Here is a 23,525-nt window from a genome sequence, read left to right as displayed (position 1 = left end):
TCCAACCAAGGACCACGTATGGATATAACCTAGAACCCCTGCTTGGATATAGCCCATGGTAGCTCAGTATCCAAGTGGGTTCCCTAGTAAGGGGAACAGGACCATTTCTGACATGAACTCAATGGCTGGCTCTTTGACCTCTCCCTCCACCCCTGAGGGAGAAGCAGCCTTGCTAGGCCACAGAAGAGGACATTGCAGCCAGTCCTGATGAAACCTGATAAGCTAGGGTCAGATGGAAGGGGAGGAAGTCCTCCCCTATCAGTGGACTTGGAAAGGGGCAGGGAGGAGATGAGGGAGAGAGGGTGGGGTTGGGAGGGAATGAAGGAGGGGCTATGGCTGGAATACAAAGTAAATAACTTGTGATTAATATAAAAAAAATATTATTAAAAAAAAAAGACGACAATGCAGAGACGGGTATGGTGGTGCACACCTGTAATCCCAGCACTCGGGGAGAGCAAGGCAGGATGGTATCTGTGAATTCGAGGTCAGCCTGGTCCAGGACAGCCAACGATACACAGAGAAGCTGACTTGAAAAAAAAACAAAAAGATAATGCAGACCCTACACAGATGTAGCAGGTGTGCAGCATGGTCAATATATGGGCCCCTAACAACGGGAGTAGGGGCTATCTCTGGCTCTGTTGCCTGCCTCTGCATACCTTTCTCATAGGTGGGCTGCCTTGTCAGATCTCAGTGGGAGAGGATGCGCTTAATCCTACAGCAACTTGAGGTGCCAGGGTGGCTCAGTACTCTTTGGGGGCCTCCCTTTCTCTGAGAGAAGGTAGTTGGAAGGGAGGGTGCGTAAGGACGGGACTGCAAGAAGAGGAGGGAGGGGGCTTGAACCAGGCAGTAAAATGATTAAGTAAACAAAAATTTTTAAATATTTAAAAAAAGAAGAATGCACACAACAGTGACCTGCAAGTATTCATGTTACAAGAATATAACCTCATCAGACAAGTGCTTTTTTTCTTTCATCAATACAGCTGTACAGGCAGAAAAACCTGTTACCCCTCACCTCCCCCTTATTTACCTGCTACCTCTCACCTGCCCCTTTACTAACCTGCTACCCCTCATTTGCCCCTTACTTACCAGCTGATGAACAAAACATGCCAGTGCTGAGCACCAAGAAGGCCAGCATCATCCGGCTCACATGCAGCCCAAATTTCTTGCACACAGCCCTGGAAGAAAGATAAAGGCCATTAATACTGTGGATGGTAAGAGACAGACATTGCAAAGCAAATAAAAAATGGAAGCCTATATGAGAATTAACATTGAAGAGCTAACGTCAAATATAGAACTGTCCAGGAATTTTATGTGTCCAGGACTCTTAAGCCTGACACAGAAAAGCTCCTTACTTAAAAGGAAATGTGCTTCCAATGTGTTAGGAATTTCATGTGCATGAGAAACGCCTTTCTCTTGGCACAGAAGAAAAGCTTCCTCTTTAAGAAAAGCTCCGTATTTTAAAAATATCTACTATCAGTAGGGAAATAGCATGATATAGTGAGAAATAACAGACCTCGGGCCCAGGCAGGTTCAAATTCTGGCTCTGCCATTGACCAGCAGTGGCTAGTTACACAGTCTGCAAGAGTCCACATCTGTAAGATGAAGACAGTACCCACACCTACACCAAGCTCCTGGGAGGGTTACTGCCAGTGGGTACTTAGGAAAGTGCCTAGCACAAAGTTGCTCAGTAAGTCGTTGTTCTCAACACAGATGATATAAAAGCAGACAGGGATGGCAGGACAATGGTGGCACACACCTTTAATACCAGCGCTCGGGAGGCAGAGGCAAGTGAATCTCTGTGAGTTCGAGGTCAGCCTGTCTAAAGAACGAGTTCCGGGGCAGCCAGGGCTACACAGAGAAACCCTGGCTCAAAAAATGAAAACAAAACAAAACCAGAGAGGACTAAAACAAGGGGTTAAAGGTTTACTCAGTGATGGGCAAGGAGAAATGACAAAGAGGAGGAACAGATTAATAAAAACTAAAAATGTGTGAAAATTCCATGGAAGCCTACTACTTTACAAACTAATCAAAATATGTCTTTTTTTTTTTAAATAAGGTTTCAACAAAACAATGCTATTCCCAAAAAATATGGATTATTAAATGAAAATACCAACACCAAGACACTTCCCTGTGAGTTTTGTTTTTACTGGTGGATGCTGGGAATTGAACCCAGGTCCTCTCAAAGAGCACCAAGTGCTGTTAACTGTAGAGCCATCTCTCCAACCCTAAGTCTGAGTATCTTCTAATATGTTAAGGCACTATGAAACTTAAATGTTTCTAGGTGCTACATTTTTAAAAAGGCAGATATTTCATTGCTAGGAAACATAAATGCATAATGCATTCATTAGCAGTCACTCAACTGAAAACTCCTTGGTGTGCGGCGATGCACAGAGTGCAGATGAGAGCACAGCCCCACACTGGGAACAGCGCCCCATCAGCTCAGCTCTAGGGAAGAAGCGGACCAATCCTCCACTTAGAACCAACACTAGGGGTTCACTAAATCCTACTAGGGCTAGTGAGGCGTGTACCGACAACTGAAATCAGCGTGCACCACGGGGAACAGAAGCTCAGACTCCTCCTCAATCACTTTTCAGATGAGAAGCTGCTCTGCAGTCATAACACCAGGAGGTAGAAGAAAAGCCGCCTGAGCTCTCAGTCTGCGCTGGGGGTGGGTGGGTGGGGCCTTGTACTTTTGGATGCAGTTACTTACTTATAAAAGTAAAGTTCACAAATACAGCTCACAAAAGCCAGGAGACATCTCAAAAAGTAGAATACAAGAATCTGAAAGAAGCCCAGAGTAAAAAACAGGTCAGCAACAGGAGCTGCAAGCTTGTGAGGATGAAAACTCTCATTTGTTGTCCGTAAACTGTACCAGCACAATCCTCCTGAGAACCACACAAATTTTCAAATCCCCAGACTCAATGTACCTACTTCTTTTACTCTAAGAGGGGTGGGAGCCTCCATTCATAAAAACACCTATTGCAGCCCATTAATTCAGTAAAACTACAGGTCTCCAATTATAAGTATGCAACTAACCATGCTCTACTGTAGAGAGTACTGAACAAACATGAACACTCAGGGTTGCAAAGATGGGAACACTGTGACACGCTGCTCATCTGTTGCTCACTCAACAAGTCCTCTCCTTCCCCCTCCCTCTCCCCTTCGACGTCAGGGTCTCACACGATACCTCAGGCTATCCTGAACTCACTGTGGATCCCAGGATGACCTCACACCTATAGTAACCCTCTTGTCTCAGCCTTCTAAGTGCTGGGATTGCACATGTAAGCCACCTCACCTGGCTAGACAGTACTTGTTAAACAGCCATAAAATGTAAATACCGACAGTTTCTAAAACACATCCGCATTACAGCTGTGGAACCTATCGCTTGCAGCAGGCTGCCTTGGCTCAGTCCACACCGTGTGAATTCAGACATGGTACCCATGTGAAAGCCAGGCTGACCATGTGTTTCTGCACCCCAGCATCAGGAGGCAAACAGGCAGCTCCTGGGAACACACTAACCATCTCCTAGGTAAAATGGAGGGTTTCAGGTTGAATGAGAGACCCTGTGTTGAGAGAATAAGGTGGATGGCAACAGAAGATAGCCAGTATCTCCTCTGGCATGCGCACTGTGCCCAGACACATGTGCTCACACAGACCTGTATGTGTGTGTGTGTGTGTGTGTGCGTGCGCCATATGCACACATCCCTCTCCCCAAATTTGGCAAAAGGCATAAGCCTAAGTATTCAAGTAACTTAGTGAACCTCAAACAAAACTAAAAAAAAAAAAAAATTCACACCAAAAACATGCTATCAAATATTTTAACCCTAAGCAGGGTCAGGGTCCAACTAACTCCTGAGCACTCTTATTATGCTACCCTACCCCACCATGCCTTGTACTTTTCTCCCACTCTTCCCCCAAGAACTGTCACTTCCATGAAAGCAGACTCAACTTCGTCACTGTTCCATCACTTAACATAATCTATACTAAGTCAAAGCTGCTCTTTTAGTATGTGTGGAATGATGAAGACACAAATGATCCTGTCGGAGGAGATGGAAATCAAGCTGGCTCAGCAGGTTAAAAGGGCTTGCCTGACAACCTGAGCTTGATCCAAGGCATCTACAGCAGGAGGAGAGAACTGTATCCAAAAGACTGTCCTCTGCCTCTGCATGGCTCGCACACCTACATCCACAATTTAGAAGGGAAAAAAAAACAAAAAACAAAAAACAACCTTTGGGCCTGATGGCCTACAGACACAGTAACTTGGGAAATGAGGGGAAAAGCATCTGAGTCCAAAAGTTCCAGAATAGTCTACAAAGCGTGGCAAGACTCCATCTCAAAGAAGAAAAACGAATAAAGAAATCCACCTCTTAACCATCAACAGATTTTTGTTCTCTTTTCAAAACTGCTCCCACACTTACCTCCTGATAGATGTGACTGCTATCAGGTTACCTATTGATTGATGTGATTGCTATCAGATTATCTATTGATGAATGTGATTGCTATCTGGTTGTCTATTGATGGATGTGATTGCTATCAGGTTATCTCTTGATTGGTGTAATTGCTATCAGATTACCTCTTGATGAATGTGACTGTTATCAGGTAAAGCTGCCCTTACCTTATTAGTTTGCAGAATCCGTGCATGAAATGCAGCTGGCCAGGCATGCAGCAGCAGGTAAGCATACGAGCGGATGGCATACAGTGGGGAATATTCCCACGTCTGAAACCCCTTCCCATAGATGAGGTAGTGTGTCTGAAAGCAGAGACAGATGCGTTCAGGGTTATACCAGCAAAGCCCCTCTTGAGAGGATACAGGTGAAGAGCCTGTGTTGAAACTGTTAGAGTCAAAATGTTGAGAATTACCATCTGTAACTAATGAATAAGAAAAGAAACAAATGGCCTCATATTTTTTAAATTAAGAAGATAAGGTTTTATTATATTTGTTAAAATAATGATTAACAAAAACAAAAAAACTGAAAATCTTTATTTTTCCTTAAATTACACACACTAAGATTTTTTTCTGTTTTTGATACAAAATGTAACTGGATAATTTACTTCCTAACTTTCTGTAATAGGAAGTCAGCAAAAAAATACATAAACGTATAAATCAAGAAACAACACTCCAAGTGTGCTGTCAGTAATGCTGTTGTCTTAGCTAAGGCTTCTCCTGCTGTGCTAAAACACCACTACCCAAAGCAAGTTGTGGAGTAAAGGGTTCAGTTCTTCTTTATTATTCTTATATTTTCCATTATTTAAAACAATTTCAAATTCAAATATATTTTGATCATATTCTTCCCCACCCCTAAATCCCTCCAGATTCTCTCCCTGCACCCAACTTTTAAATTCTTTCTTAAAAAAGAAACAAAGACCCAGTACAACAACAAAACAGGGAAACAAAAATAAAACTACATCCAAAAAGGCACACAGGCGTGCACATACACACACACACACACACACACACACACACAAACTGTTGGAGTCCAATTATATGTTGGTCAACTACTCCTGACATGAGGCCTGCCCTGGAGTGGCTGATAGGTGCAGTGTCACACTAGTGGAGAAAACTGATTTTCTCTCTCTCTGCAGGTATAAATGACAGTTCAGTTGTTATCCTTTACCCTAGTACCTAGGTTTTCATTTTTTTTTAATTCAACAAAACAGAATATAATAAGAAAAAAACAAAACTACCACAACAAAGTTGGACAAGAAAAGCCAACAAAAGGAAACTCACAGTTCCATATGCCAGTTCATTATCAAAAGCAGTGAAGGCAGGAACTTAAGTAGGGCAGGAACCTGGAGGCAGGAGCTGATGCAGAGGCCACGGTGGGGTGCTGCTTACTGGCTTGCTCCCCATGGCTCATTCAACCTGCTTTCTTATAGAACTCAGGACTACCAGCCCAGGGATGGCACCACCCACAATGGGCTGGACCCTCCCCACCATCAATCACTAATTAAGAATGCCATACAGGTTTGCCCTACAGTTCGGTCTTATGGAGGCATTTTCTCAGTTGAGGCTTCCTCCTTTTCTAATGACTACTGCTGTGTCAAAACGACATAAAACTAGCTATCACAACTATTTTGGCAAACATCAGAACTTAAAAAGTTGGAAGAATGGGGACTGGAAAGATCACTCAGCAGTTAAGAGCAATCACTGCTCTTCCTGAGGACTTGGGTTCAATCACAGTACCCACATAGCAGCTCACAACTGTCGGTAGCTCCAGTTCCAGGGATCCATAACCCTCACACAGACATACAAGCAGGCAAACCACTAATGCACATAAAATAAAAATAAATAAATCATTAAGACAAACACTCTTGTAGCTTCCCTCTAGGAAGTGGTTTTTGGACATTAGAAAAATGCATAATTGTATTTCCCTCAAGTTCTGGAATATTTGTTAACTTTAAAACCTACCTACATCCACAAGTATTACTTAGATTTTTCAAAACCATTTAAAATATAATTATAAGTCTCAAGGTTGAGTATGACAGTTAAAGGTTATAGACTTCAATAGCAATAAATCAACAGTTTGGGCTTTAAGACCTATTTTATTTATGTGTGGATATCTACATGAGTACATGCATACACGTGTGCCTATGGAGACCATAAGAGGGCATGTTTTTTTGTTTGTTTGTTTGTTTTGTTTTGAGACATGGCATCACTATGTAGCCCTGGCTGTCCTGGAACTCAGTATCTAGACCAGGCTGGCCTTGAACTCATAAGAGATCTGACTGCCTCTACCTCCAGAGTGCTGTGATTAATGGTGTGTGTCACCACACTGGGCTGTCATGTTTTGAGGACGTGCTGGAGTCACCTACATTTGAGCTGCTGGAATTTGAACTATAATCCTCATGGTTTATATCCAGCAAGTTCTCTTACCCACTGAGCCATCTCTCCAAGCACCAAATCAACAGTTTTCAGGACACAAAAGTGAAAATAGTTTAGTTTAGTATTTTTCACACTTATATTTTATGTTTTTGTTACTTAGTCCTAAGTACCAGATCAGGATCAAAGGTCAAATCCCAGAACTAGGGGCTAGCGATGTAGCCCCGTGGTAAAGCATTTGCCTCCATGCCCAAAACCATAGGTTAGATCACTAGGATAGCAGAAACTAAAAACCAGTTAATTAGACCACCTACTGGTTCCCAGTAGTTGAAGGTTTCATCACAGTCCGAGATGTTGCTCAGAAGGGCAGCGCACAACCTTGCCGAGAGCAGACACTTGAAAGCAGTGGATCCTTCAGGGGCCCAGACTTGCCCTGCTTTATTTCCAGACCTGCCCAAGAGGAAAAGCAAAACCATTAATGCATCAGGAAGGTCCTCCTAGAGAAGATTAAAACCAGACAGAAAAGATAGAAATGGCAAAAGCCACAATAAAGCCATTCACCTAAAAGAACGGTTTGTCATGTTTGAGTAGGATAAGGAATTGGGTTTTCAATCACTCGTTACACTTCCCGCTTCCAAGGTACACACCTTGGCCTGTTTAACCTCGAGCTACCTAATGCTCTCACTCTCCATTTCTTCCTTAAGGTCTTTTTTTTTTTTTTTTTTTTTTTTTTTTGGGGGGGGGGGGACGTTTATCAATTCCGTCCTCCTTCAAATGAATGGAGGCCTAACACAAAGGGCAGGTGCCGACCTCCTCTGATCCCATATGCTGGCAATCCCTTTAATGCAGACCTACATGCTCCAACCTTGGAGCTGACGGCTTCGAGGGCTGAAGACGCAGGAAGAGGGAGAAAACAGTAAGCGGCGGCTTCTGGGAGAATAAAACCGCCCAGACACTCGGTGTTAAAGGTGCACTCCCCTGCTAACAGCTCTAACAGAGGCTCGGCTAACTCTACCAGCGCGAAGCCTGCTCACGCGGGCCTGAACCTGAAGCAGGGCAGACCCTAGCTCCAAGGATACAGGGAGCTGAGGAGGGACGAGGACCGCTGCGAACTCGGACGCTCCCAACAGGGGCAGGAGTAAGGGCGCCGGCTCGCTGCGGAGACGTCCGGCGGAGGGCAGCGCCCCTGCGGGGAGCAGAGGCCGCGGGGACCACCCGACCCTCCCGCCGGCCACGCCCTCCTGCCGCACACGCACTCTGGCCGCGGCTGCGCGCCTGCCTCCCGGCTGCCCAGCAGCTCCCGCAGCTTCTCCGCGGCCGGGCCCGCGTCCCCGCCGCCGCCGCCACCGCCGCCGCCGCCCTTGAGGCGCTGCCGGGCCCTTCGGCTCGCCATGCCCAGCGTCGAGGAAAGGGTAGAACTCCGCACGCTACGATATCCGCGAGAGCGCAGACATTGCTTAGCTGGGAAACGGTGTCCGCCGAGGGACAAATTGCCGTGACATGCGCAGCAAGGACTGAAATACGGAGTCACTAGACCAATTGGGGCGAAGGCCGGGAGCAGCAGCCTTGGCCAGCCCCTCCCACTTATAAGGCTGGGTAGCTCTCCCTTCCTTTAGCTAGCTTCCTCCACTTCTCAGCACGCCGCACTTGCAGCCCCGCAAAGTGTAGCGTGTGGAGCTATTCCATACAGCTGCCTACCCCAAAAGCGGTCTCTAAACGGTACTTTAACATTTCACACCTTGCCTTGACGTGTTAAGAGGCATAGACAGCCAAAAGTTCCTGAGACAAACCAGTAAAGCCAGAATACAGACTGAAAGTAAAAGCCTAAGGAAAGGCTATGCACAACGCCATCGCAGCTATAGGCGGTTTACGTACGTGCTTTTTTATTCTCTCAGACACCTTGCTTTTACTTGGTAAGGAAGCCAAGGTCCAAAGTTGCCTGACTAATAAATGGAGCTATACTCCAAATGAGGACCGGGTACAAATATGTACTATTCTTCCTACATTTGAAAAAACAAAACAAAAAAAAAAAAACAAACCGTTGTTGGGAGTTTTGTTTGTTTTTTTAAAGGGGGCGAGGGGTCCAGACTTGGTTTCAGCGGCATTTTACAAAGCCACTTTACAAAGAGAACTCTAGAACTCTAATCCTAACAGTGCTGTCTGTGGAAATCCATGCAGGTTTATAGAGGGAACGCTGAGCTTGACAGTTAAAAAGGTTAAATGGAGTGATCATATCGAGCGGTTCCGTAAATAGTCGTTAGTTCTTGAGCCCAAACATCCAGATTCATATTTATCACTTCCTTTGATGAAAACTAGGGAAAGAGAAGTAAAGATTCGACTAGAGTAGAGCTTTGGTTAGACAGACCCAAATGTCGATCCTAGCTCTGACACTTGTGGGTTATATGACTTCAATAGCCAATGATGAAATAGCAGTACCGTGATGATAATCCAGATATGTAATACATGCAGCAAAACGCTTGCAAATTCACTGAGACCATAAAGAGGAACCAACAATGTGAGAAATATATTTATAAATACATGTGGTGAGACATACAGGTTCACAGCCTCTTCAAAAAGAGAGCAGCTCAAGTACAAAATGCTTGGTTTGTTGTTTCAGTCATTATTCAGGATCAAAAAGACAACAATACAGTCACCCGCCCCCAGTCTATGGAGGCATTTTTGTTTAATTTTTGTTTTGTTTTCGGACAGGGCCTCACTATGTAGCCTTAGCTGGCCTCAATCAGACCTGCCTGCCTCTGCCTCCTGAGCACTGGGATCAAAGGACGTCATCACCACCATGGAGCCTGGCCAGTCTGTGTGTATGTTCACAGGCACTTTAGGGTCCATCAGCACTGTTTTGGTCACAGTGAAAAAAAAAAATCTTTCACACACACACAAAACAAAACACAAAAACCCAAGAGTCCAGAAAGGAACAACAGTTGAGAGTTGTTCTTTTTCACCCACCTATAACATACACTGTACAAAGGTCATCATTGACCTATCGAAGTAAAACATGTAGCTGTCTTTGAATCTCTTCTCTGAACCGGGACTGCATTGCCGCTGCCAGCTTCGGGCTGAGCGCCTTATCACAAGTCTGATAGATCAATCTATAGCAGAGACTGACCTGTTCAGTCTCTGGACGTTGAAACCGACCAAGGAACTGTACAGAAATAATAGTGTCCTGGGACACTGCTCGGGCTATGGTGTGAAACTCCAGTTCATCAAATCCTTTCTTTTCATCTAACCAAAAACTAATGTCATGCACATAGCGTGGAGGATACAGAGAATAGCTTTTAAAACGTTCTATTTTCCCAGGGGCAAATCTCTTCAGGAAACGGCCATCAAAAGTCCACAATATTCTCCAATCAGAAATATCATAGGCAAGCATAGCTAGTAAGTCCAAGTTTATGGACACAAACACAAAACACTGATGTTCCTGTGTAACAGCTGCAGATGTGACGACAGACCCAATAATCAGATTCTCAGTACAATCTGGGCCAAAACTGAGGGACTTCACATGAATTATATAATCCTTCCCATTTGGCTGAAGGACAAATTCCACTGAGGTGCTCACAATGGAGCCCTCCAGCAATGTCTCAGTCAGAAGGTTACCCAGAATGCCCTTCAGGTGATCCAGCAGTGATGAAAGGCAACTCTCCTCCATATTTTTATTAAGTCCAAGGAGAAATAAAGTCTCGTGAAATGCTGGCATCATAAAAGGTGAAATGTGGCACTTCCGGAAGACAGGTCCACTGAGGATGTGCAAAGCTCCTGGAAGGAAGTCAGGTGAATGGAGGACAGCTTCACCATGGACTAGAAGGGAAGACCTAAGGCACAGTGTGGCCTCTTCACAGACTCCTTCATGAGCTCCTCTGCAGCCGTCTCCTGCAGGTCTCTTGGTAAAGGTACGTTCTGAAACTGACACAAGAACTTCTTCCATTTCCTGTATAACTTCACCAGACAGGGCCTCAGAATGTGGGTTATCTTCATGAAGACTAATCCAAAAGGCAGACAGAAGATCACAGGTCCCTGGAAGGAGGACACTGGCACTTCCCCGTGGTAACAGAGGAAACAAACATTTCAGCCTTTTTAAGGGAAAAGTTTTGCCCAATTCAGCAATGAGTTTCTCATTGATGGTTCTGACAGGATGACAGGAAGGTGCTTCAAGGAACCGCCTGTTTAAACATATAAAATAACTTCTCACCGACAATAATAATTACAACTACAAGAATTAAAGTCGTTTGTTCTTATGTAGAAAACAAGTACCCTTAAAATGATACTGAAAATAAATCATTTGTCATATGGAGAAACAGCATGTACATTTTTTGGTTCGTTTAGGGAGTTGTTTTTTGTTTGGGGGTATTTTTGTTTATTTTGTTGTTGTGTTTTGGTTGTTTTTTTTTTTTTTTGTTTTGTTTTGTTTTTGCTATGATGGGAGCAAATTCTGGGCCTCGTGCACAACAAACAGATTACACTGACCTGCACTCCCACTCCCTGGAGAATTAGCATACAGTGCAGAACTCTGCTGACACCCCTAGAGTCTGACAGCCTGACAGGTGCCCACAGCACCAGCATCATTAACAATTCATCGTGTACCCACTCAAAATGCAGTGACCATTAAGGCAATTCATGGTTCAACTAGGAAGAGATTGCCATCAAAATAAAATTATACCTGTGGGGCTGCCTCAGAGGTTAAGAGCACTGGCCACTTTTCCAGAGGACCTGAGTTCAATTCCCAGCACCTACATAGCAGTTCACAACTGTCTGTAACTCCAGTTCCGACGGATCTAACACTCTTGCACAGACATGCAGGCAGAACATCAACACATGAGATTACCTATTCAACTTTCCTGCAAGTGCTTCTGGTTCAGCAAAGGAAAACCACTGGTCTTCCAGTCTGACTCTGAATGTTCTAGGCTGAGAGCCTTCGAAGGGTAAGCTCTTGGTGAAGATATGGTTCAAAGCACCTTCTACATGAAAGGGCTTATCCTGACTCCTGCCAAAATAAATGAACAAATAACTTCCTTAAGCTAAATGTGACATATTTACATTTAATTTAGTTAAAATAAAATATACATTGTATGTATATATATATATATATATATATACATATTCATATAAATCGATATATGAAGGCTTTCATTAGTAAACAAAGCAGTATTTTTGAAACTAACTCAGGAAATTGGAAAGGAAAAAGCCTGGCTTTAATCTTTTAATACTTCATGCAAAAGATAAAGGGGAGAAGGTCAGGCCTACGGCATTACTTACCTATAGCCGGTGCACTTGTACCCTGGCACAGCCTCACAGCTGAAGGGACGCACGTCGCTTAAAATGAACCCTCCCAGGGCTGCCATGGCAACTACTTGCCAACTGTTGTGCCACTCTCTCTGGGGCTTATCAGCAGGCGTTCCACCTTGTCCTCTACACAATGCCACATGAACTTCTCCGTCCTTTCCAAGAACATTGGTACAGCTTATGGAGAACAAACACCGGAAATTTATCAGAAACAGAAATTATGAAAAGAATCCGCAATATGCACATGGTTCAGCTCTGAAATAACTAAAAATCTGACTTGCAAGTAGTCTATTAAACCTAGGCAAATAAAAGTCCTAAGTGTCCCAACAAAAATATTGGTCACCAGCTTTGCATCTGTATTGTCTTCCTATATGTCATAGAAAGGCCAGTGTCCCTAAAGTTCCTCCATGTAACTCACTATTTGCACTGTTTCTCCCCATCAGGAAATGTCTTCCTACCTTCTGCCTACTCTGTAGTTCAGGGCTGGGTTTCGCACTGTATCACCACGCACACATGTCTATACTTCAATTACCTAACTTTAAAAACTGCCTTCGCTAAAGGTTTCTCTACACCTAGAGCCCACACGCTATCAGTTTCGTATAATGGTGTAAAGCACTATTTTAAATTCATAATCATTTTAAGAAGCAGCTACTACTAGTGGCCCCAGTTTATAGATGCAAGAAAAAAAAAGCAGGTAAGGAGAAAACTTGCTACAGTTTTTACTAGTAAATGGTGAGCCAGGATTTGAATCCAGACCATGAGGCTCTTAAATCCACGCTCTTAGTCATCAGGCTATAACTGGTTCTTACTGTTTTACAACTTAAGAACATGTTAGGGGTGGGTTGGAGAGAAGATTTGGCAGTTTAGGAGCACTGGCTGTTCGGAGGCTCAGTTCCCAGCACCCATATAATGTAGACACACATCAGCAACTCTAGTCCCAGGGATCCAACGCCCTCTAGTGGCCTCTCGGGGCACTAGGCACACACGATGCACAGATATGCATGCCGACAAAACATCCATATATATATTACATATATATATTACATATATTTTTTTAAGTTTTGTTTTAACAAACAATTTGGGAGCATCGGGGTGGATCAGTTACCAAGCAGGACAGCCGAAGTTCTATCCCGCGCCATCCTGTCGTCCACACCCATACATTAAACACAGGCACGCTAGCTAAAATTTTAAAAATAACCTTGTCTTTTACCTCCTAAGGCCTGTTTGTGCTTATATAACATCTAGGGTTATGTATCCCACTTTAAGACATGATTGTGGTTTCTTCTGGGTTTTATCTTCTTTCCACGTGTACCCTAGCAACTTATTTCTCCAACTACAAAGTTTGTGTGCGGTAAGTTGGTTACGGACACCTGGAAACATTTCGCATGAGAGGACTCGTCTTTCCTCACCTCTGGAAAAACTTGGCAAGCAGTGCCCTGTTCTTAGCTACGCCGGCTTTTCGTCCACAATGCGGAAAGTTAAAATGAATTCGATCAAAGTCCCTGTGGCCTTGCAAAGCCTGTGCCAGCTGGGTGCAATCCACAGCAAAACGCACTTCGACACCTGGCAAAGTTTAAAGACAACTCTTAGGATCTGTAACCCGGACAAGCAACACCTCTGCAACACGCGCCCACCAGCCGGGCTCTGGGCACGCGGCACGTCCAGGTGAGCGCCCCCGGGAGGCGCGCTGGACGCCCCCCGCGAGCCACACCCCCCACGCTCGAGGCGGGGCCTCGCGGAGGGGCGGGACCCGCTACCTCGCTCGCGCAGGCGCCGTAGGTTCTCCAAGGCCACGGGATCCCCTTGCAGATCAGCCCGGTGCTGGAGGCAGGTCGCGGTTACCGTGACGCCAGGCTCCAGGGTGTCGATCAGGGAAGCGGCGAAGGAGAAATTTCCCTCCCCGACCAACAGGAGGCGCCGAGGAACCATAGTCTCCCTCGGGCCCCTGCCGGCGCTCTCTGCGGCGCACCTTTCTTGCGTCACTTCCTTTGCCTGGGTCGTCTCTCCTCACCCTCCCCTTCTTCACCCGGCGCTGATTTATGAGGTTATCAACTCGTGAGGGTTCTGGATGAACAATTAAGAGCTATTGCTAGGGAGCTACGAGCTTGTCAGTTGAATACAGCTATCGCCCTTATCCCCTCATTCGAGCGCCTCTGAAGGCTCGTTTGCTTTTCAATACAAGGACGGTCCTCCGAGTCTTCGCCACGCCTCCTTGAGGTCACAAAACAGTCACTGAGGGGTGGGACTGGTCCTGCGTATCCCAGAGGCGCAGGGCCCTGTTAGCTGCATTGTCTGCGGAAATGGGTTCCTCCTGTTTTCTCAGCTGCTGCTCATCCTTTCGCCAGGTGCTCATAGATCCTATTTTATGAAATAACACTGAATGCCTGTTCTCTTCCGAGGCACCGTGAGAGCAGTTAGGTGTTTTGGATGGACTAGAGGTGGCCTGCCTGCTGTCTGATGACGAATGCACGCAGCTAAAGAGGCACCTCTAGTATAACGGGGTGTGTACCCACCGTGAGAAAAGGAACTGAGGACACTGAATAAAGCACACACAAAGGAGGAAGGGAGGTGTTGATTCCCTGAAGCAAGCCTGAGGTGGAAGCAAATTGAGAAGGGGGTTCATTTTATTTAGGTAAAAAGAATTAAAGGGACAGAAGGAACAGTGTTTATACAAACAGAAAACAGTAGTTACGTTTGACTGGGCTAAACACAGTTGGCAGGAGAGTGACCAGCAGGTGACACTGAAGAATTAAGGGGGGAGGGGCATATGGAGTGTTGTAACCATTTAATAGCCTAAACTTTATTCTGAGAATATAGAAAACCACTAAAAATCCAAGAGGGCAGCCAGCAGGGGGCTGATGCAGTAGTTTGAAAGGGTCTCAAAATGTGAAATGAAAACTTGATTAACATCCAGGCTGATGAAGTTAGTATATTGATTTGGGAAGAGCCAGCCCAAACACCCACCCTGGGCTGACCTAGTTAAAGAATACTCTAAGGACCATAAAAAATTATGTAAGAATGCTGAACAATTTGCAAAGAAATGCAGGGAAAAGCGACCTGTAGATTAAAATCTGGCATGTGTGGCCCCAGCAAGTTATGGCAGAGACCCCAATCAGTACATTCATATATCCCAAAAAGCAGAGTGATTTGGGGAACTGACATGTGCTGCCATCTATTGTTTGTGGCCGTTACCAACTTTCTACAGTTTTTGTTTTTGTTTTTGTTTTTGTTTTTGTTTTTTTTTAAATCAAAAGTGCTCTAGGTAACCTGTAAAGTAGGACTTAAAAATCCAGATGTTGACAGGACAGGAACCTACCACAGAGGGCCTCTGAAAGACTCTACCCTGCAGGGTATCAAAGCAGATGCTGAGACTCATAGCCAAACTTTGGGCAGAGTGCAGGGAATCTTATGAAAGAAGTAGGAAATAGTAAGACCTGCAGAGGACAGGAGCTCCACAAGGAGATCAACAGAACCAAAATATCTGGGCACAAGAGTCTTTTCTGAGACTGATACTCCAACCAAGGACCATGCATGGAGATAACCTAGAATCCCTGCACAGATGTAGCTCATGGCAGTTCAGTGTCCAAGTGGGTTCCATAGTAATGAGAACTGAAACTGTCACTGGCATGAACTGATTAGCCTACTTTTTGATCACCTCTCTCTTGGGGGTGGGGTGCAGTCTTATCAGGCCACAGAGGAAGACTATGCAGCCAGTCCTCATGAGACCTGATAGACTAGAATCAGAAGGAAGGGGAGGAAGACCTCCCCTATCAGTGGACTGGGAGAGGGGCATGGGTGGAGAACTGGGAGGGAAGGTGGGGTTGGGAGGGGAGGAGGGAGGGAGCTACAGGTGGGATACAAAGTGAATAATTAATAAAAATAATAATTTTTAAAAAGGAAAAAAGAAGAAATCCAGATGTTGTAACAACAATAACAAAAGCCACTGAGAGTCTACTCTCCTATGGAGAAAGGATTAGACACGAACGAGGCTGATGACAAGGAAACCTGATAAAAGGCTACTTGCAGTAAAGGGTACAAAGGAGATGGTGGTCTGAATTAGAAATTGACAGTGATACTGAAAAATAGTGGGCTGATTTAGAAATCAGCAAGACTAAGTGACTGACTGATCAAATACACAAAGAAAAGCCCTAGTTTTCTGCCAGACGACTGAGTGGATGTCTGTCCTAGCTAGGACCAGCATCACCTCTAAACCACTAGGCCTCTTGGACTTTCTGGGTCCAGATACCCAAGTCATCATGCACTTTGGTGACATCAGCATATACATGCACATACCTTCACAAAGGTAGGTGATGTGAGGGAAGTGTTGGTCTTGTCTGCTTGTGAAAAGGCAGTTGGGTTGTGTCTCCCAAACTGTGATCATGTGTCCATGGTGATCTATATTCCTCTGTTGGAGAACTGGAAAAACCAGGTTGGGAGACATCTTTAAGGAACATGGAACAGCCATATAGTGAGCACTGTTTTTGGGTGAAATTTCCAGCCAAATCATGGTGTTCACCATCAACTTACTCGACAGCACAGGTACCGTCTTGTTCCTAAGTCCGAAGACCAGGTTTATTTTGTAACCAAAAAGTTGGGCTTTTGATTGCTTGCCAAAAATTTAAAATAGAGATATTTACCATCTGGTATGCACAGAGAACTTGATTGGGAGGGTAACTATTGATTGGGAGGATATATTCAACAATGAACAAAACATGGATCCTGACCTTAATAGGAATAGTATTCAGTAGATAATATATTGCATGCCCTTGTACCTATGACAGAGGCAAAAGAGGAGTTAACTTATTTAAGCTGGCCTAGAAAAGGAAGTTATCATTAATCATTTATTTTGTTATCTGTTGTTCTACTTTACATCTCTCATTCTTTCTGTAGCAATACCCTTAGACTCTCAACTCTTACATCCTGAAATCACCAAAACATTTAGTTAATTGCTCAGATGGTGTTGGAGATGCTGAAATGTTTTCTGTAATTTCAAGGAATATGGGACAGTGGCATCTGTATAGCCAGTCACCCATTACTAGTGACTGACAGAATAGACCAGCGGGTACATGCATCTGAAGGGGAAGAATCAGGCCCATACAAATGATATTCAGACAGAAGCATAGAGTGTTAATAAGGAGTGCTTGTGTTAACACTTTGACCTTTTGACTCTCTGACTGTTTAGTCAGCTTTTGTGCTCTTTGTTTTTCCTGAGAACAGAACCTTATCTATTTCCTGAAAAACCCACACTATGGCAGCCTTCTTCATGCTGACGGCCATGGTGAAGTATGGACAGACTGGAACAAATCGTCCAAGTTCTCTCAGTATGGGTGGAGATGCAACACCAATGAGAACTCATACTCCACCCGCACCCTGATGGGCAACTGGAACCAGGAAAGATACGACCTGAAGAACATCGTGACGCCCAAGCCCTTGCCTTCCCAGGTAATATAGCATTCTCTTCTGTTAGGAAAAAATGCCAGTGGCCGTGTGAGAGGTTTATGTTTAGAATTATGAGAGATCATTCTTCAGCTGGACCACGTAGACCACCTTGGTGTCAGGCTGAATTTTACCTGTATGTTATCAACTGATGAATAGATCTCTTTTTCTCTTCCTTCCATTGGATCTTACCTGTTGATCTACAGAGTCTTCTGACTCAGGATAGCTTCTTCTCTGGGCTTATTTACCTCAGCCTTGCCCTTCAGTCTCCTAAACAAACATACAGTAGATAAGAAAGCATGATAGGCTAATCACACACAAACCTCTAATCTACCTCAAATGATTGAGCAATTAAATTCATGCTACTCTGTCCCTCACCTCTTATATTAGCTACAAACTAGTAGCTTCTTTGGTGTTGCCTTAAAGGTTTATGCTGGATAATGGAGGCACACACTCCAATCCCAGCGCTTGGGAGGCAGAGGCAGGCAGAGGCAGGCAGATCTCTGTAAGTTCTGAAGCCAGCCTGGCCTACAGAGTGAGTTCTAGGATAGTAAGAAACCCTGTCATGAAAAGCCAAATGCATACACAGATATAGGCGGGCCTGTCCCACAGGGGGTGGTGCCACTGCTGGGCAGGTGGTCCGGGGTGCTGTAAGAAAGCAGGCTGAGCGAGCCATGGAAAACAAGCCAGTAAAAAAGAACATTATATGCTGTATATTCATTCCCCTGGAACCGGAGTGACATCCAGTTGTGTGCTGGCATGTTGATGCTAGGAATTGAACCCAGGTCCTCTGGAAGAGCGGTCAGTGCTCCTAACTGCTGAGCCAGCTCTCCAGTCTCAACCACGAGATTATTAATCTATTACATTTTCTTTATAGTTTGGACACTACTTTGAAACAACGTATGATGCAAACTACAACAGCAAAAAGCCACAATCTGCTCATAGTAGGTGGACTCCTTTTATTAATTCTTAACTCTTAGCACCATCTTAGTTCCTGGCAGATAGGAGGAACTCAAAAGTAAAATGAACGTGTGAATAAGTGAACAATTTCACTTTGTTTCAGTTTTTCCAGGACTAAGAAATAAGTATGAGGTCTGTTACTAAACCTCCTTGTTTATTGTGCTCCCTTTGTTTTTCTTTCTCTTAGGATTTAAGCAAGAGCCTCATTGGTTTCCTGGACATCAGCCTGAGCTGGATCCTCCTCATAACAAATGCACAGGAAAGTCAATTTACATGACTAGCTACTCAGAGCCTGTACCCACTCATTACTCTTGGTGTATATGTGCTCCAAACATGAACCAATGTTAGGATCCAGGACTCAAAGAAATAAAAAGTAGCTTCACTTTTTTCTGGAGTAGATTGTAGAAAGAAGCACTTTCTAGGTAGACTCAAACCTTGCTTTTAACATAACTTCTGTCTAAATAAACCACAGTCCAAAAACGAAACAAAACAAAAAACCAAATCTCTATTTTTGTTTACTCTAACTGTCCTGGTGGATTGTTATCAACTTAACACACACCTAGACATATCTGGGAAAAAAAGAATTTGAAATGAGAAATTATCTCCATAAGATCTGGCCCATCGACAAGCCAGTAGTGAGCGCATTTTCTTGATTAAAGATTGATGAAGGAGGGGCCATCCCGCAGGGGTCAGAGGTCTGCTGGGTGGATGATGCTGGGTGCTATAGGAAAGAAGGCTGAGCCAGCCATGGGAAACAAACCAGGGAGCAGCTCTCATGGCCCCTGCATCAGTTCCTGCCTCCAATTTTTTGTCTTGAGTTCTTGCCCTGACTTTCCTGCATGATGGACTTAAGAAGCTATAAACTGAAATAAGTTCTTTCCTCCTCAACTTGCCTTTGGTCCTGGGGGTTTATCACAACAATAGAAACCCTACCTAAGACAATATATACACAAATATACATGTGATAACAATTAATGGGGGAAAGGCCATGGATTTGAAAAAGAACAAAAAGGGTATGCGGGAGGGTTTGGAGGGAGGAAAGGGAAAGTTTGTAGTTATAATCTCAAAATTATTATTTTTTAAACAGAATCAAACTAAGGGTTTCATGAATGCTAGGCAAGTACTTTACCAATCAAAGGACATCTCCTGCTCTAAGCTTCACTTTCAGGGACAGGTGTGGTGGTATAGGCCTGGCTCTCTAGCCTTTGAGAGGCTGTGACAGTACATGCTCAAGGTCAGTCTAGGCCCTCTGGGGAAACCAGGATTGGGGCTGTGGCACCTTGGTAAGGCATTTTTCTAACATGCTTAGGACCCTGAGTTTGTTCCCCAGCACCAGAGGACAGCAGAGGGAGAAAGAGGGGGAGAGGGAAGGAGAGAGAGAGAGAGCCCTAGCCTGGTGACTCACCTTAATCGGAACACTCAGGGGACTGAGGCAAGAGCATAGCTGGGAGTTTGAGGCCTGCCTACAAGCTTCCTGGTAGACTGCAGAGTGTGACCCTATCTCAAAGCAAAACAAAGCAAAACAAAACAGAAACCCATGTTCAAGTTTGTAAACACTCCTCTCTGCTTTCCGGCATAGCTTATATGTTGCTAAGTGCATCCAAAATAAGTCGATCATAGTGTTTTTATTGTGCCCTTACTGAATAATTTTTGATGAGGACTATGAAAATATAAACAACTTTTCTATTATTACAGAGACTTTTAAACACAAAAGTAGACAGTAGCTTAATGACCTTCCTTGCGCCTCATCACTAGTTTAATGTTACTGTACTTTCTCTTTTGACTTTATTTTGGAATACATCTCAGGAATACAGTTTCATCTTAATAATTTGTGTATATCCAAAAAAATAATAAGGGAGAGACAATCAGTTCTTAACTACTTCACAACAGGCACCAAGGAATTCAGTTGATCAAACAAAGCTAAGCGTACTAGCAGATCAAGGAACAGCAACTTGACACAGGGCCTTGGTGGTGGTTCAAAAGATGCTGGATTGAGCTACTGATTTGAGGTAGGTCCTGCAAAGCAGTGAGTGCATAGAAAGAGAAGTTCAAGTTAGGGAATGTAGGGAGGCATCGGTCTTAATTGTAATACAGATAAGCATCATCTTTTCTTTCCTGTCTAATTTAAAAGGACAGTTACCAGATACATCTGTGCCTGTGTAACATCTTCTTAAACAGGATACAAAAGAGGTGCTGTTGTCTCCTGAACTCTCATTATTTTATGTTCCACATGGAGATCTGGAATTTGTGTTGTTTATGACATTGAGTAACGACTAAGTTTCATGTTTTTTCTTTAGGGCTACCTAGTTGTACCATCACTAAATTTAAAAGGCTATCATTTCTGTACTGTTGTGTAAGGCCATTTTATTTTCAACCAGTGTATGAATGTGTGTTTGTGTATGTGTCTATGTGTGTGTCTATAGATTGCTTTTCTTCTACTGTCTTTGACTTAATAAGGTAACACTGACCTGGTAGAATGAGTTAAATATTCTATTTTTTTTTTTTTTTGAGATAACTTTCTCTTTCTCTCATTCTCTCTGTCTGTCTGTCTCTCTCTCTCTGGAAAATAAAACGAGTGTTGTAGTATGTTATTGATATTTACTATTGTTTTATCTTCTTGTAACACTGCTGTTAATCCTCAGCGGCTGTATAACCAAGTCACACAGAGACTGGGTTTTTAGTTAACCTAGAACACAATGTTGGGCAATATTTACTCCCTCCTAAACCTCCAAGCCCTCAGTTTCCTAACATTTAGATTTCCCACATTATACTTGCTTTTTGTGAAATCTTAGGTCTGGTTCATGCTTTAAGTCCTCCAAGCTCTCTCCTCCCGCTCTGCTCTCCTAGCGCTCTCCTCTTCCAGCTCCTCCTCCTTCTTGCCCCTTCCAGTTCTCTAGCTCCTCCCCTCTTTCCTGTCCTCTGGCTCCTCCCATTGCACAACATTGTATCTAGTTGCTTTATTTGTGTCCTGTTTACACAAGAGTTGAGACAGGATGCTTATAGTGAGTATCACAGTGCAATATCCAGATTGAAACCAGAGAGTTGGGGGTGGGGAAATCAGCATTTGAATTAACAAGGGTAAGGCATATACATTTTAAAAGAACATTATACCAACAAACGAGTTTATGGAGTACACCACCTGGGACATTGGAATGGCCTGGGTTGAGGCAGCAATCTTGTTATAGCCTGGGGCTTTCTTTATTGTAATATTTTGGTTTCTTATTCAATCTCCATATTCTAAAATATGCCTGTCTAGATATTGTTTTTTCATGTCTTACTTTGGATAAATTATATGTATCTTGGGACTTCTCGGTTTCATATATATTTTCAATACATTGGCATCCATCTCTGCCAAGGTGTCAGGGATAAAGAATCACATCTCCTTGATACTTTCAGATATCAGCAGATATAGATAGATAGATATATGTATATATACATATATATTAAGGTATTACCAAGTGGTCCTAGCCAATCCATGCACTACATAACAAGGTCTAATAGAATAATTATTTCAGGCCACTAAAGGGGTAGGTTAAAAGGCAGGAATGAAGAACCAGAACATAGTTTTATACATAGAATTTTATCTTGCAGACTTACTGAACTCTAGTTTTCTAGAGCTTATTTCTTTGTTTATTTTGGCAGATAATTATATCTTTGTAAATGACAGTTCCACCTCTAACTCTGCATCTGTTCTAATGTGACATTGGTCAGAATCTTGGGAGCCAGAGTCAAATATCAGGAGTGATCAGGGGCCTGTCATCTTGCTTAGGATATCAAAGGGAATAAAATTAAATTCTCTTGGACAAGCATAACATTTGTACAAGATTTTCACTGTACATGACATTTATGAACATAAGGAATTTCCTTTGCTTTCTTGTCAAGAATCTGCTTCTCATTTACTTCCCCGACCTACCTTGCTCCAAAACTGTATCCATGAAAGTGGACATTTTGTCAAACCCAATGGCCACTGCGATGACAGTGTTATTTGACTTTTATATGCAGCATTTGGCCTCCTACTGCAGATCATGGTGATGGGGGGCTCCCTTCTCCAGATCATTTTAACCTCTTTTCTCATTAAGCTATGAGCCATACTTGTTGCCAATGGCATATCTGAGCCCTTCAGCTCTCATTTCTTTTTCCTGTCTCATCCATCACAGGCACACTGTCTGTAAGGCCCCCTTTGTATGTTAGCAGCAACCTCGGCTTCACTTGAGCACCGGTCTCTTCTTCGTAGGCCATCATTCTCTTGGTTTCCGTGATGCTGTGGCAAGCAGTTTCCTCACATTTCTCTGATTACTTCTCAGGTCCTTCTATGGGCTGACCTTTCTATGTAGTTCCTTTAAGTTTTCCTTTCCAACACTGCTATTGTTTGTTCTTTTCACACTTTTTTTTTTTTTTTTTTTTACTAATCCCAGGTTCTACTATCAACTACGCTTCCTTTACCTGATAGTTACATACTTCCAGATTTCTTAATGCTTAATCACACTAATTTGTTTCTGTTTGTGTGTGTTCCACAGCACACTTTCGCAGGTCAGATGACACGTGGGTTTTCTCCTTCCACCAGGGTCCCAGGGATGGATCTCAGGTCCTCATGCTTCAAAGAAAATACCTTTTTCACTGAGGCATCTTGCTGGCCCACTTCCAGTTTTTCAACCTATACTTCCATCCCAAATGTGTCTCCAGAGCAGTACAATTAAATACTCAGCTCCTTACTGAATGTCTTCATTTGAACTCCCATATCTAAACTATTTATATATCTAAACTTTACATATCTAAACTATTTATAATCCTATGTCTTGAAAATTTTTCCAAATCTGTATCTTTCTGAATTCCATAGTTCTTTATATATCTTAATTACTCTTTCTAACTTTTAATATTGTATATTACATAATAAGCCACACAATCATCAAAATCAACAAAATCATCAAAAATACAAACTAAGGAATTATTTTAGCTTTCCCTTTCTCATTCAAACAGATGCCAAATCCTGTTAATTTTATGTGCATATGATCTG

At 43.4% G+C, this 23,525-nt stretch overlaps 3 protein-coding genes across 8 annotated transcripts in view; 1 reads left to right on the top strand and 2 right to left on the bottom strand.

The window, feature by feature from the left end:
* Alg9 (ALG9 alpha-1,2-mannosyltransferase) overlaps positions 1–8,323 on the bottom strand; it is a 66,977-nt gene extending 58,654 nt beyond the window's left edge. For 2 of the 3 annotated variants that reach the window (XR_008721790.1, XM_055621755.1), the window contains exons 1-5: positions 8,077–8,323; positions 7,135–7,270; positions 4,616–4,750; positions 2,711–2,781; positions 1,087–1,175 (exon numbers count right to left, since the gene is read on the bottom strand). Coding sequence is in view for 2 of the 3 variants with exons in the window: in XM_055621755.1 (XP_055477730.1) it covers positions 1,087–1,175; positions 2,711–2,781; positions 4,616–4,750; positions 7,135–7,270; positions 8,077–8,213 (568 nt within the window). In the remaining variant the exon portion in view is untranslated. Of the gene's footprint in view, positions 1–1,086; positions 1,176–2,710; positions 2,782–4,615; positions 4,751–7,134; positions 7,271–7,381; positions 7,535–8,076 lie in introns of those variants that run through there. The other variant, XM_055621756.1, reaches the window with a different exon arrangement.
* Positions 8,324–9,345: 1,022 nt separating this feature from the next.
* On the bottom strand, positions 9,346–14,180 carry Fdxacb1 (ferredoxin-fold anticodon binding domain containing 1). Of its 2 annotated transcripts, XM_055622404.1 has the most exons (5): positions 13,873–14,179; positions 13,525–13,678; positions 12,089–12,292; positions 11,658–11,816; positions 9,346–10,995 (listed from the first exon to the last, which is right to left on the bottom strand). In XM_055622404.1, exons 1-5 carry the CDS (start codon positions 14,042–14,044, stop codon positions 9,819–9,821), a joined length of 1,866 nt encoding a protein of 621 aa, XP_055478379.1. In that variant the 5' UTR covers positions 14,045–14,179; the 3' UTR covers positions 9,346–9,818. The 2 variants fall into 2 exon arrangements, with proteins under 2 accessions (XP_055478379.1, XP_055478380.1); XM_055622405.1 differs by lacking the exon at positions 11,658–11,816 and having other exon boundaries at positions 13,873–14,180.
* Positions 14,181–14,201: 21 nt separating this feature from the next.
* Cfap68 (cilia and flagella associated protein 68) lies at positions 14,202–19,007 on the top strand. Of its 3 annotated transcripts, XM_055622407.1 has the most exons (5): positions 16,037–16,418; positions 16,530–16,654; positions 17,333–17,557; positions 18,429–18,495; positions 18,699–19,007. In XM_055622407.1, the coding sequence occupies exons 2-5, from the start codon at positions 16,568–16,570 to the stop codon at positions 18,857–18,859; spliced, it is 540 nt and encodes a 179-aa protein (XP_055478382.1). In that variant the 5' UTR covers positions 16,037–16,418; positions 16,530–16,567; the 3' UTR covers positions 18,860–19,007. The 3 variants fall into 3 exon arrangements, with proteins under 3 accessions (XP_055478383.1, XP_055478382.1, XP_055478381.1); XM_055622408.1 differs by lacking the exons at positions 16,037–16,418; positions 16,530–16,654 and adding an exon at positions 14,202–14,460; XM_055622406.1 differs by having other exon boundaries at positions 16,037–16,654.
* Positions 19,008–23,525: the final 4,518 nt, after the last annotated feature.

The sequence above is a fragment of the Psammomys obesus genome, unplaced genomic scaffold (genome assembly GCF_907164565.1).
Source record: "Psammomys obesus unplaced genomic scaffold, mPsaObe1.curated_primary_1811, whole genome shotgun sequence".
NCBI classification, from domain to species: domain Eukaryota; kingdom Metazoa; phylum Chordata; class Mammalia; order Rodentia; family Muridae; genus Psammomys; species Psammomys obesus.
This window is presented reverse-complemented; position numbering and strand designations above follow the sequence as displayed.

Coding starts and splice junctions, on each gene's coding strand:
- Fdxacb1 (XM_055622404.1), bottom strand. CDS start 14,044: ATGGTTCCTCGGCGCCTCCTGTTGGTCGGGGAGGGAAATTTCTCCTTC. Junction 13,679..13,872: donor ACGGCGCCTGCGCGAGCGAG/GTAGCGGGTCCC, acceptor AAACTTTGCCAG/GTGTCGAAGTGCGTTTTGCT. Junction 12,293..13,524: donor CTTGCCAAGTTTTTCCAGAG/GTGAGGAAAGAC, acceptor GTTCTCCATAAG/CTGTACCAATGTTCTTGGAA.
- Cfap68 (XM_055622407.1), top strand. CDS start 16,568: ATGGAACAGCCATATAGTGAGCACTGTTTTTGGGTGAAATTTCCAGCC. Junction 16,655..17,332: donor CAACTTACTCGACAGCACAG/GTACCGTCTTGT, acceptor TCCTGAGAACAG/AACCTTATCTATTTCCTGAA. Junction 17,558..18,428: donor CCAAGCCCTTGCCTTCCCAG/GTAATATAGCAT, acceptor TTTTCTTTATAG/TTTGGACACTACTTTGAAAC.